Source organism: Bubalus bubalis, chromosome 17 (genome assembly GCF_019923935.1).
Source record: "Bubalus bubalis isolate 160015118507 breed Murrah chromosome 17, NDDB_SH_1, whole genome shotgun sequence".
Lineage (NCBI taxonomy): Eukaryota > Metazoa > Chordata > Mammalia > Artiodactyla > Bovidae > Bubalus > Bubalus bubalis.
In genome coordinates this window covers 62,046,575-62,059,699 of record NC_059173.1, presented here as the reverse complement: position 1 = coordinate 62,059,699, position 13,125 = coordinate 62,046,575, and the positions used below count along the sequence as shown (strand labels likewise).

Genomic DNA, 13,125 nt, shown 5'->3' with positions numbered 1-13,125 from the left:
ATCAGGAAACTGAGCCTTAGAGGCCTTAAGTAACTTGCCCCAAATCACAGAGATACTCAAGGGGCAGAAAGCCAATTCAAAACAAGGGACAATCAGGCCCCAAACTGAGATGACAGGCCACCCATACAGAGCACTGATGCTTTCTCTTGTTAGAGCACTTTTTTTTCATTGTATTTATTAGCACTGATTTATGTTTGGCTGTTCTGGGTCTTCTCCGCTACACGGGTTTTTCTGTAGTTGTCGCGAGTGGGGGCTACTCTCCAGTTGCGGCACACAGGCTTCTCGCTGTGGCGGCCTGTCTTGTGGAGCAAGGGCTCTAGAGCATTCAGGCTTCGGCAGTTCTGGCTCCCGGGCTGGAGAGCACAGGCTCGTTAGTTGTGGCCCATGGGCTTGGCTGCTCCATGGCACGTGGGATCCTTCCTGATCAGGCATCGAAACCCAGGTCTCCTACACTGGCAGGCAGACTCCCCACCACGGAGCCGCCAGGGAAGCCCTAGGGCACTTTTCACAGTGCATTTTTATTTATTTATTTTTTAACATCTTCCCCACAGACCTGCCGATTTCTTGAAGCCTGGACAGTGTTTTAATTCACAGCTGTACAGTAAGTCCCCTACAAACAAATGAGCTGTTATCCAAGAACATGCTCCTAAGTCCAATTTGTCCCTAAGTCTAACAAAGTTAGCCTAGATACCCAACTAACACAACCAGCTAAACAGTACTGTACTGTAATAAGTTTGTAATACTTGTCACAAAAAAATATGTAGAAAACAAACAGAAATTAAAAAAAACATTTTTAATCTTACAGTGCAGTATCTTGAAAAGCACAGAAGTACAGGACACTGGCTGGTATACGGGGGCTGGCATGGAGTGAACAGGCAAGAACTGTTACTGACCAGAGGAGACAGAGGAGGTGGGAGATGGTAGTGCTGAAGGATCGTCAGCAATATGAGATGGAGGGCAAGCTGCAAGTTCACTCACGCCTCATGCTGACGGAACGCACGTTCACATCTTGGAAAGTTTCCAACTTAAAGGTTCATAAGTAGGGGACTTAATGTATATCCCAGATATACTTACCGTATATCTCATACTGTGCCACTGAAATAGGCCGATAAGCGGTTTTATTATTGTAATACTAAAATGAAAGAAGTGTGATTAAGTCACACTTTTTCTCCTCTATCAAACATAATTGAGAAATTATTCAGATTTGTTTTCTTACCTATATTTTGCAGTCATTTACAGAATCTCAGGAGGTCTATTTCTAGTCAATGTTTATTCCCTAAACACAGCCTTGAAAAGAGGTGCTGCTGCTAAATCGCTTCAGTCGTGTCCGACTCTGTGCGACCCCACAGACGGCAGCCCACCAGGCTGTCCCGTCCCTGGGATTCTCCAGGCAAAAACACTGGAGTGGGTTGCCATTTCCTTCTCCAATGCATGAAAGTGAAAAGTGAAAGTGAAGTCGCTCAGCCATGTCTGACTCTTAAGAGACCCCATGGACTGCAGCCCACCAGGCTCCCCCACCCATGGGATTTTCCAAGCAAGAGTACTGGAGTAGGGTGCCATTCCCTTCTCCGTGAAAAAAGGTGAGAGTCTGGTAATGGCTGGGCTGCTAAGTTTTAATTTATGATATAAACATTTTTTAACTCTTGAGGTTAATTTTTTTATTCTATTGAATAAAACAGGAAATTTTTCATGCTAAGTCATTTCAGTCGAGTCTGTTTTTTTGCGACCCCATGGACTGTAGCTCACCAGGCTCGTCCGTCTTTGGGATTCTCCGGGAAAGAATACTGGAGTGGGTAGCCATTTCCTTCTCCAGGGGGCCTTCCTGACCCAGGGATCGAATACGGGTCTCCTGCATTGGCAGGCAGATTCTCTACCAACTGAGCCACCAGGAAGCCCCAGAGTTTGAATAGGCTCTATAAATTATCCATAGCATTCTGTTGTATCCATTTGATACTTGCATGCTGCCACGTTCAGGAAAAGAGCACCTTTAAGTTCTCCCCACTGATACCGCCCCACGTAACCCTTAGCAAGTTCTAGTGTTTCTTGGAGTTTGTACACAATGCACTTGGCTCTGATGCTGTCTGGTGCCTGTATTAGCTGTGGATAAACCAACAGTTAATGAGCAATGGTTATCGACAAAGTGTATGCAGACGCTTGGGAATAAGTGACAAGCTTCTAGGGAAGGGAGAAGAGTTCCAGAGGACGTAAAGCTGAGGGATGCCAACAGGAAAACTCCGAACTGATGGGACACAGCACAGAACCACCTGCATCCTGCAGTGGGAATTGGGTCTCTTTACACGGAGGTGAGAACCTGGCAAGCACATGAGAAAAAGTGGCAGAACCTACAGGATGGAAGTTGAAGCTCAAACAGACACGACTGATGGAGAACATATCCAAACAGAAGAGAAAACAGCAGAAAAGAAAGGTCCAGTGACTCCTAAAAAATCCCATTTATAAAAGCCACCTGGCAGTTTCGATTACATTAAAACCACAAGTTCCCATGTCCTTGGGATTCTGGAAACTGGAGACAGAAGCACAGGGAACTGAAAGAGCTTCCATGCAAAGTCAAAGGGTAGCACCCTTTCCAGATAGGGAGGAGAAGATGAACATTTTGACAAGGACATCCAAAAACTTCTGCTGCAGCCAGCTTTTAAAGACTTTTGTTTTTTCTCCCCCACATGAAAACTGCTTCACAGTACTTTCTAAAAAGATCTTCATGCTAAGAGAATAAAGTTATTTTTTAAGTATCCCAAGTAAGTAAACAAACCAATGGAGCAAGAACATGTGATTGCTCTTGATTGGTGTTTAGGAAGCACAGATGGAGAAAATCAAATATCCAGATTATAAACCCTTTCCTGGTTCTTCTAGAATAAAGGGTGAAAGTGAAAGTGTTAGTCGATCATTCGCGTCCACCTTTTGTGTCCATGTGATTTCACAGGCAAGAATACTGGAGTGGGCTGCCATTTCCTTCTCCAGAGGATGTTCCCGACCCAGGGATTGAACCCACGTCTCCTGCATCTCCTGCATTGCTGGGCGGATTCTTTATCACTAAGCCACCTGAGAAGCCAAGAATTAAGGGTAGAATTGGTTTATTTATTAGATAACTTAAAGTCAGTCAGAGTGGAGATTGGTAGAAAACAAAGGAATCATTGTTATTCAGTTGCTAAGTTGTGTCCAACTCTGCGACTCCATGAACTGCAGCACGCCAGGCTTCCTGTCCTTCACTGTCTCCCCGGCTTGCTCAGATTCATGTTCATTGAGTTGGTAATGCCATCCAACCATCTCATTCTCTCCTCCTCTTGTCCTCTTTCCTTCCCAGCACTAAGGTCTTTTCCACTGAGTCAGATCTTCGGATCAGGTGGCCAAAGTATTGGCGCTTCAACATTAGTCCTTCAAATGAATATTCAAGGTTGATCTCCTTTAGGATTAACTAGTTTGAGCTCCTTACTGTCCAAGGGACTCTCAAAAGTCTCCTCAAGCACCACAATTCAAAAGCATCCATTCTTCAGCACCCAGCCTTCTTTAGGGTCCAACTCTCACATCCATACATGACTACTGGAAAAACCATAGCTTCAACTATGGTCGGCAAAGTGATGTCTCTGCTTTTTAAAATGGGTGTCTAGGTTTGTCATAGCTTTCCTTCCATGGAGCAAGCATCTTTTAACTTCATGGCTGCAGTCACCATCTACAGTGATTTTCGAGTCCAAGAAAATAAAATCTGCCATTGTTTCCACTTTTTCCCCATCTATTTGCCATGAACTGATGGGACCAGATGCCATGATCTTAGTTCATTTCACATGCTAGCAAGGTAATGCTCAAAATCCTTCAAGCTAGGCTTCAACAGAACATGAACTAAGAACTTCCAGATATACAAGCTGGATTTAGAAAAGGCAGAGGAACCAGAGATCAAATTGCCAACATCTGCCAGATCATAGAAAAAGCAAGGGAATTCCAAAAAAACCCATCTACTTCTGCTTTATTGACTAGGTGGAAGCCTTTGACTGTGCGGATCAAACAAACTGAGGAAAATGCCTAAAGACATAGGAATACCACATACCTTACTTGCCTCCTGAGAAACCTTGCAGGTTAAGAAGCAACCTTTAGAACCGTCATGGAACAACGGCCTGGTTCAAAACTGGGAAACACATTAAGACTGTAATATTGTCACACTGCTTATTTAACTTATACGCAGAGTACATTGTGCGAAACGCCAGGCTGGATGAGTCCCAAGCTGGAATCAAGATTGCTGGGAGAAATATCAACAACCTCAGATATGCAGATGATACCTCTCTAATGGCAGAAAGTGAAAAGAAACTAAAGAATCTCTTGATGAGGGTGAATGAGGAGAGTGAAAAAGCTGGCTTAAAACTCAACATTCAGAAAACTAAGATCACGGCATCTGGCCCCATCACTTCATGGAAAATAGATGGGGGGAAGTGGAAAATAAATAAATAAGCATAGTCTTTTCTCTTAAAGATTTAACAACATGATGAAAAAGACAGATGTGTATACGTCACTATATAACCTAGAAAGTTATCTTTCCCTTTTTACTATAACAAGCAGAGAAGGCAATGGCACCCCACTCCAGTACTCTTGCCTGGAAAACCCCATGGACGGAGAGGCCTGGTAGGCTGCAGTCCAAGGGGTCACTAAGAGTCGGACAGGACTGAGCGACTTCACTTTCACTTTCATGCATTGGAGAAGGAAATGGCAACCTACTCCAGTGTTCTTGCCTGGAGAATCCCAGGGACGAAGGAGCCTGGTGGGCTGCCGTCTATGGGGTCGCACAGGGTTGGACACAACTGAAGTGACTCACAATGATGGGGCCTCCATCACTGACAGCCAACACACACACTGTACTGAACAAGAGTGTAGGGTACACCCTTCATAAACCTGAAGCCAGGAACACAGAAAGAAAGAAATGGGATTTCAGGGTAGATTTTGGCCACTAAATAGCTCAAAACGTAGACTAAAGCATTAAAATAATTAAATCATTTAATATGGCAATTTATTTTTGCAAACTGCTTTGCAGACTATACAACTGAGACTTGAGCAACTCGGAGGTCAGGGACATCAACACGGGAGCAGCCAAAATTCCAAGTGTAACTTATAGCTGGTCCTCAATATACAAGGTTACACATTCGTGGATTCAACCAACTGCAAATCCTGTAGCACTATAGTATTTACTAGTGAAAACTATCCAAGTAGAACCACACAGTCCACACCTGAGCTGTTCAAGGGTCAACCACACCTTGAATGACCGCAGCATGAGAAGCTGGGTAGGTTTGTGGAGGAGAAGGAATCAAGAGAAATTCTGAGGCTAGAAATTTCTAAAAATCTGATCGGTAAATAAATGGAAAGGAAATATATTTATTAATAAAGTTACATCCATTTTTCATTTCGATAATATAATATCTGTCCACCACCACCCAATGTTTACATTCAGTGCCTGCCAATGAAATGTTCAAAGAGAAAGTACCAAGACATTCAAGTTTCAAAATAGTCTAAGAAGACTGGAGAAAACAGAATCATTAAACTGCAAAGCAGAGCAGTCAGATCCCTGGTCTGTCATTTTACAAGTAAGAAACTAAAGCCAATTACTTGCCCAAGGACAGAAATGTGAAGCCAGACCCCCAGAGTCCTGCTACAAGTGAGCAGCTTTGCGCAGCTCAGCAAACAATCCTAGGTTGAGAATTTTGGGGGTATCCCTACTGACCTCCACTCAACACACAAAGCCCTTCATTGAAAACTATGCCGAAAAGCAGTGTCTAGTATGTTAACAGGTCACTTGAAGAACTGAATCCATAAAAAGCTGGCCCTTTCTGGGCCCATTTGTATAGCTATGGCCATGGAGACCACAATGTTTATTTACAGAAAAGGATTTTAATAGTATGTTTTCGAAGGGGGAAAAAAAAAAAAAAACCTCACATCCCCAAGGTATGAGGGAAAAAACAATACAAACATAAAAACTCTCTTTTCTACTTAAAACCGATGTTATTTATTCCCTTCTCCTTGGGCCAAGCCAAAAATGGTCAACAACACACAGATGCTACTTTTTCCTCCCTCAAGTACATGCACAACCTTCAGGAGAGGCTGGTGGATATTATTTCTCTGAACTAATTTCAAAGCTCAGTTCGCAAACCTTACAAGTTGCTAAATACATCCCAGGCTCCTGGTGGCAAAATTGCTGCAGTACTCCCAGAAATCCTGGCTACATCTCAGCGCTTCTGAGAGCTGAGTCTGTGGTTCACTCAGACTTTTAAATCCCCAGCACCCATAACAACACGAGCACGTAACAGAAGCGCAAGGAAAGTATATCAGAATAACCAAGTAGTCTCTTTCTAGTTTCAATGGCAGGCCAGGGTAGCAGCACCTCTAGCCTTAAACCCTCGTATGATGCTACACTCTGACACCCAACTGAGGCGGGCACGGAAATCAGTGCCCTCTTGACAGAGATAAGACGCTTGGCACAGCATAAATGTGCTGCTTGGTGAAAGGTATTTTTAAAACTCTATACGAAAAGGTGTAGCCAAAGACAAGTACGAGAGGTTTTACCATCTGGTCCAGGTGTTTTTGCTTTGTTTTCACTTTCCAATTCCCCCAAAGGGGATACAACACATTTGAAACATTCAACAGACATTCGTCTCCAACAGCCCCTTCTCGGCTGTCGAGTGTGAAGCGAGTGTGTGCTCCAGCGGCAGAAGTGTCTACGCTGGCTGTTTACAAGTGTGCTCAGATTAGACACCGACCTTGACAGCTCCGAGTTGCTCTTTTCTGAATTTTTCCAAGGGTTTAATCAGGGTTTCGGTGACACTTAATGCCTAGAGAACAAGAGCGATAACAAGAGAGCAGAGCATTAGGTTTCCAAAAGGGAAAAAGTGAGCTTTCCATTCCCCTCTTGCACCCCGCCCAGAAACAAAGCGAACAACACACTGAACAGCTTTATCTCACCCTGCCAATGCGGCCATTAAATCACTTCTAAATTTATTAACACACCAGATCTCCATAAATATTTTCAAGGAAGAGGAGGTGGGGCAAAGCGCCAGGGAAATGTGCAACCCAGCCCCAACACAGCCCTTTCTTCAGAGACACAGCAGGCAGTGCTGGCTTCAAACAACAAAGGGGTCTATCACATTCATTAACAGAACACTTCTGTTTGAGGGTTTGTTTTTTTTTTAATCCCTCAGCTCAGAAATTTAAAAGTCAATGACGTTCCTTTATTAGTGATCAGACTACATTACACAGAGGGCTAGGTTTGTGGCTACAAGTTTAAATGTACTCAGACTGCCCTTCATCACTGAAAATTTCTCATAAGGATTTAGGCTGTGCCAGCAAAACAGAGTCACTTGGAGCTCAGGACAGTCAGTCATCCAAATATTAGGGGAGTTGGCAAGGTCACGGTGACAGCAACCACACATAAATGCTACCCACAACCTCACTCATTCTTGTATTGGCTGATTTGGGGCTTGTTGTTTTAATACAGAACCTACACAACACTTATATGTGGAATCAAAAAAGACAATAAACTAGTGAATAAATAAAAAAGCAGCAGACTCACAGATACAAAGAACAAACCAGCAGTTACCAGTGGGGCGAGGGAAAGGGGTAGGGCAACAAAGGGCTAGAGGATTAAGAGGTACAAACCGTTAGGTTTAAAATAAGCTACAAGGACATATTATACAATATGGGGGAATACAGTCAGTACTTTTTAATAACTATAAATGAAACATAACCTTAAAATTGTAAATTACAATACTATACACCTGTAACATATAATATCACTGCACATCAACTATATTTCAATTTTTAAAATTTCAATAAAAATTTTTAAAAATCTACAACAATGCTGAAAATGCACAAGGGAATATTTACCTAAGGAGAATGTACTTAACCACAATATGCTAGTGAATAGTGTTCTCACCATTTCCAGAAAGGTCCAGAATAGAATCTCAGTAGAACCTCAAGACACTTTACAACAATGTATCACCCCCTCTTATTACAATAAAGGTCCCCAGAAATCCAAACTTAAGATTACAGAAAAAAAAATAAGTGACTTAGAACAGGAAACCAATCTTCATTTAACCCCCTATGCTCCTTTGCATTGTTTCATTATGTAAGGGTTTCTCCCAGAGACGATTCATCCAGTGAAAAGCCATTTTAATACAGAATCTACACATCACTTATTCATGGAATCAAAAAAGACAAGAACACTGGAGTGGGTTGCCATTCCCTTCTCCAGGGGATCCTCCTCACCCAGGGATCGAACCCAGATCTCCTGCATTGCAGGTAGATTCTTTACTGTCTGAGCCACTAGGGAAGCCCCCTAGAGAATCCTCAAAAAAATGATCCTGTCCACACTCGAGATGCCTAGAGCTTGCTTGAACTCTCTTCCCCAGGCCAGCTACTGGGCTCCACTCACTCCCAACCTGACAATTTGTTACTTAGGTATTGAAGAGTTTAGGCAAAAGACAGAATTAAGAGCCATCACAAATCAAGGGAAAGGGATCACCTTCAAAACACGATAATCTCATCCTGTCCACATTGTAGGCCATGTGACCCACAAGAAGACCAAACCAAAGAACAGAAGAGGGAAAGAGCAGGTCATGCCAGGAACCCTGATGACTCTAAACAATATGGAAGCCCCAAGTCCATTGGGAAAGCAGATCAGAGGCTCTGCCGTACATTTTCAAGGTAATTCAACCGACATACAACAGCTCAAAAATCATTCACTCATTCACTTAGTTATTTGGCTGAGCCAGCTCTTAGTTGTACCACATGAACTCTTAGTTGGGATCTAGTTCCCTGACCAGGGATCAAACCGCAGACCCAGCATGGGAGCGTGGAATCTTAGCCACTGGACCACCAGGGAAGTCCCATCTCAAAAATAATTTAAGGCTCACTTCTCTTAGCACAAATACCATCTCCTAGGCTTTCACATCTGGACCTAGCCTACTAGTGGTCCTAAGTAAACCCAGATATGATACATCACCCTTGGAGGTTTGGTCAACTCAAGAAAGAAGTCAGCGCAGAATTTCATGCTGGGATCACAGGGGCTCATAACTGCTCAAGTTCACAGAGGAACAAGGAAGCAAAATCAAGCAAGCATGAGCCTAGCCTGGCCTTAACTACCATACAATACTGCAACCCAAGTACCAAATGCACACCTCCCCATTCCAAGCTGCCATGTCAATAACTGTCTCATGAGACACATACGTGCTGAGCACTCAGTGCCAAGTACCATGTATGAAAGACACAACTATGAACAACATAGCCCAAGTGCAGCCCCTGCCCTTGTGGAACTTACTGTCTAGGTGGGGAGATAGACAGTGGACACATGAACACATGAGCAAATGTGCAGAAGGAGGTCCAGTAATTCCTTCCAACAGAGAAATGTAGGCCCATGGTTGACAAATCTATTAGAGGAGATAGAGGGAGAAATGAGCTCTGGGAGGGCTTCCTCAAAGAAGTGATATTTAAGCTTGAGGTCTGGACAATGAGACAGAATTAGTGGTGCAAAGAACAAGGCTGGAACTGCAGCCTGAAGCCAGCAGAGGCAAAGGACTGAGGTGAGGATCTCAGGAAACAGCAAAAGACCAGTGAGTCTGAAGCACAGAGAACAAGCAAGCAAGCAGAGAGATGAGAAAAGGCAGGGGGCCAGGACAAGCTGCGCCTGGCGGTCTAGCGAAAGGGCTATTTTATTTTGGGAGTAATAGGAACTCACTATTACTCTCACATTGGGAGAAGGCAATGGCACCCCACTCCAGTACTCTTGCCTGGAAAATCCCATGGATGGAGGAGCCTGGTAGGCTGCAGTCCATGGGATCGCTAAGAGTCGGACACGACTGAGCGACTTCACTTTCACTTTTCACTTTCATGCATTGGAGAAGGAAATGGCAACCCATTCCAGTGTTCTTGCCTGGAGAATCCCAGGGATGGGGAAGCCTGGTGGGCTGCCATCTATAGGGTCGCACAGAGTTGGACACGACTGAAGTGACTTAGCATAGCATTAGCACAGGAACTCGCTTAAGGGCCTTAAGCTCAGAATTATTACAATGATCTTTCAAAGATGACTCCGATTTAAGTTTGTTTTTGTTTTTTTTTAATATGGACCACTTCTGAAGTCTTTATTGAGTTTTTTACAATATTGCTTCTGTTTTATGTTTAGGTTTTTTGGCCACAAGGCTTGTGAGATCTTAGCTCCCCAACAAGTGATTGAACCACAACACCGGCATTGGAAGGTAAAGTCTTACAGATTCTGGCTCTTTCTGGCTCTCTGAGAAAGAGAGATTAGAAGTGAGGAAAACTGGAAGGAGAAAGATTTGTTAGGAAGCTTCCAGAACAACACGGGCAAGAGAGGATGATGGCTTGAAGGCAGTGACAACAAAACTAGAGAGAAGTAGATAGACTGCAGAGATATTTACAGGCAGAATTAAAGTAACTGGTGATGGACTGAATGTGGAAAGGGTAGGGGTTTCCAAGATGACTCTTAGATTTCTGCCATGTGCAATTGAATGGACAACAATATTATTCATTTATTTATTGAAATAGGAAGCTTCTGAGGAAAGGCAATTGGGAGGAAGCAGTACAGGGTTATGTTACACTGGAGATGCTGAGAGGCAATCAAAAGATGAGTAAAACAGGCTGCCAGAGACATTGGTGCAACGTCCAGGAAAGACATCTAGATCAAAAATATACATCTGGCAAGAGTCGTTTACAAGTAGGTGGTATTGGAAGCCACAGAACTGAAGAGGGATGTGGTAGGGGATTGAAACAAGAGGTCTCAGACTAGGCACTTAGGATGCTCAGAAAGGGACAAACAGAGGAGGGGACGACAACGGACACCGGAAAGAAGCTGCTGGGGCACCGATGATGAAGACAGGGCTTTAGCTGCGTGGGCCGCAGGGAAAGTAAACAAGGAACAAGGCCTCAGCAGTACCCAAGGCAAAGAGCGAGAAAAGGCCAGACTGGAGCTGGCTTATGACTAAGAAGCGAGGACATCTGTGGGAACAGCCCTTCTCCACAAGGATGGCCACGAAGGACAGAGATGAGAGGAGGGCGGCCGAAAGGGAGCACGACATAAAGCAAAGGCGTGTGTGTTTGTTTTCTTAGTAAGGTCGACATTTCAAAGGTGAAAGCAGGGGCTTCTCTGGTGCTGCAGAGGTTAAGACGCTGAACTCCCAAAGCAGAAGGCCTGGGTTCCATCCCTGGTCAGGGAACTAGATCCTGCATGTCACAACGAGGAGCAAAGGTCCCGTGCGCTACAACTAAGACCAGGCACAGCCAAAGAAATACATTAAAAAGATTAAAGCACACCCTGTTAAGAATACAGAAAAGATGGTCTAAAGTCTCTAATGGGGGTGGAGACAGGATGCAAGGAACAAGCAATGGCTCAAACAAATGGGTGTGTGGATTTCATGAACAGAAGCTGAGGGATTTGCTACCAGAGAGTTATTTTTTCCATACAAGGCAAAGTCAGTTATCAAGATTTCGGTTGCGGAGAAAAGTGTGAATAAAGAGGAGCATGAACGAAGGAATCATTACAAACAGTGGGGACAGGGCTTCCTGGCTGAGAAGTAAGCAGGAGTTTATGGGACCTCCACTGGGCCTTGTGTGACTGTCTCCAGTGAGGCATGAAGAAGGTGAGCAGTTGGGTTCATCCTAGTAAGACTATTTCCGAGAGCCCATCAGCGTAAGATGATATAATGCAGTGTGTGCAGTGTGGGTGAGGCCCAGAACAGGTGCTTAGGAGAGAGAGGACTTCCTGAAGGGATAATACAGAACTGAGCCTGAAACAGGCATGGGAGTTCTCAGGTCAAAGGATAAGAATAAAAGAAAGAGGGGAAACCAGTGATTCTACACATGGAACCACCAGCAATTCAGTGTCACTAAAGCCCCTGAAGAAATCAGAAATCAGGGGAGGAGGCTGGAGAGGTCTAACGGGCTCCAGGAGTCACCAGGATGGGACCTAGAGATGCTGAATCAACACTAAATGTGGCAACGATGATGTAGCTACGTGAAGACCCTTTAAAATCAGAACCCCAAAACCCCATACTCTGTGGAGTAAGCACTGTCCTTCACAAAAGGACCATGCCACAAAGATTCCACGTGAGCAATTTTATATCCATCCTTCACCAAGAGAATGTGATGCAATATCTAACTTCCAAGGCCTAGCACTAGTATAGACAAAAATTATAAGGGGCTTCCACCTTACTGTTGGCAGGTCAACAAGCGTACTTCCAAAATAACAGAAATAGTAGTTTCAGCAGGCATCATTGCAACCCAATTCTTTGATAAAAGTGTTTTGATCAAAATTTTTTAACTTAAACGCCACTATCATTTTTCTTCTTTAATAAAAGTCTGGACTTCCCTGGTGGTGCAGTGGTTAAGAATCCACCTGCCGATGCCAGGGACAAAGGTTTGATCCCTGGCCCAGGAAGATTCCACATGCCATGGAGCAACGAAGCCTGTGCTCTGGAGCCTTCGAGGTGCAACCGCTGATGCCCACGTGCCAAGAGCCTGTGCTCTGCAAGAAGAGACGTCCACGCACCACAACGAAGGGAGCCTCTGCTCACCACAACCGGAGGAAGCCCACAAAGAGCAACGAAGATCCAGCAAAGCCAAAAATAAATAAACTTAAAAAAAAAAAAAAAAGCCTGATTATGTAACTTCTGAACTGAACAATTCTATTCAAAGACAAAATCCTAAAGTAGCTGCTAAATGCTTCGGAGTAAGGCACTGTGGGTTGAACAACAAAGATGGTTTTCTTCTTTTTCTAAAAATAGAGACTCCATGAAATCTCTCTGTTCCTTCTATAATTTCACAAAAATACTATATAATATTTGTGAGTAATAAATGTTATGGAAGTTTTCTAATGCCAAAGTGAGTCTTCTTCCCTAGAGATAAATGTATACCAATTCCAGGGACTGCGCCTAAAACTGAGGCAATTCCTGATGGGGAAATTACCCAATTTGAAAGAAACAGCTGAAGTAATAGTATGGAGAAGAGTTTTCAAATCCTAAAATATTAAAAATCAATCAGATAATATAAAAACAGAGAAAGCAAATTTAGAATGTGATTTTATAACCATGTATATAAAACTGTATTTTTCGCATAAAATACTTGAAG

General features: G+C 43.6%; 1 protein-coding gene across 8 annotated transcripts in view; it reads right to left on the bottom strand.

Annotated features, from left to right (window-relative positions):
• Positions 1-13,125, bottom strand: part of ARHGAP10 (Rho GTPase activating protein 10) — a 385,067-nt gene that overhangs the window by 247,965 nt on the left and 123,977 nt on the right. For 7 of the 8 annotated variants that reach the window (XM_045163178.1, XM_044930651.2, XM_044930650.2 and 4 more), the window contains exon 4: positions 6,750-6,821. The exons of the other annotated variant lie outside the window; for it this stretch is intronic. In XM_045163178.1, coding sequence (XP_045019113.1) covers positions 6,750-6,821 — 72 coding nt within the window. The remainder of the gene's footprint in view (positions 1-6,749; positions 6,822-13,125) is intronic. 8 annotated transcript variants of the gene reach the window in all.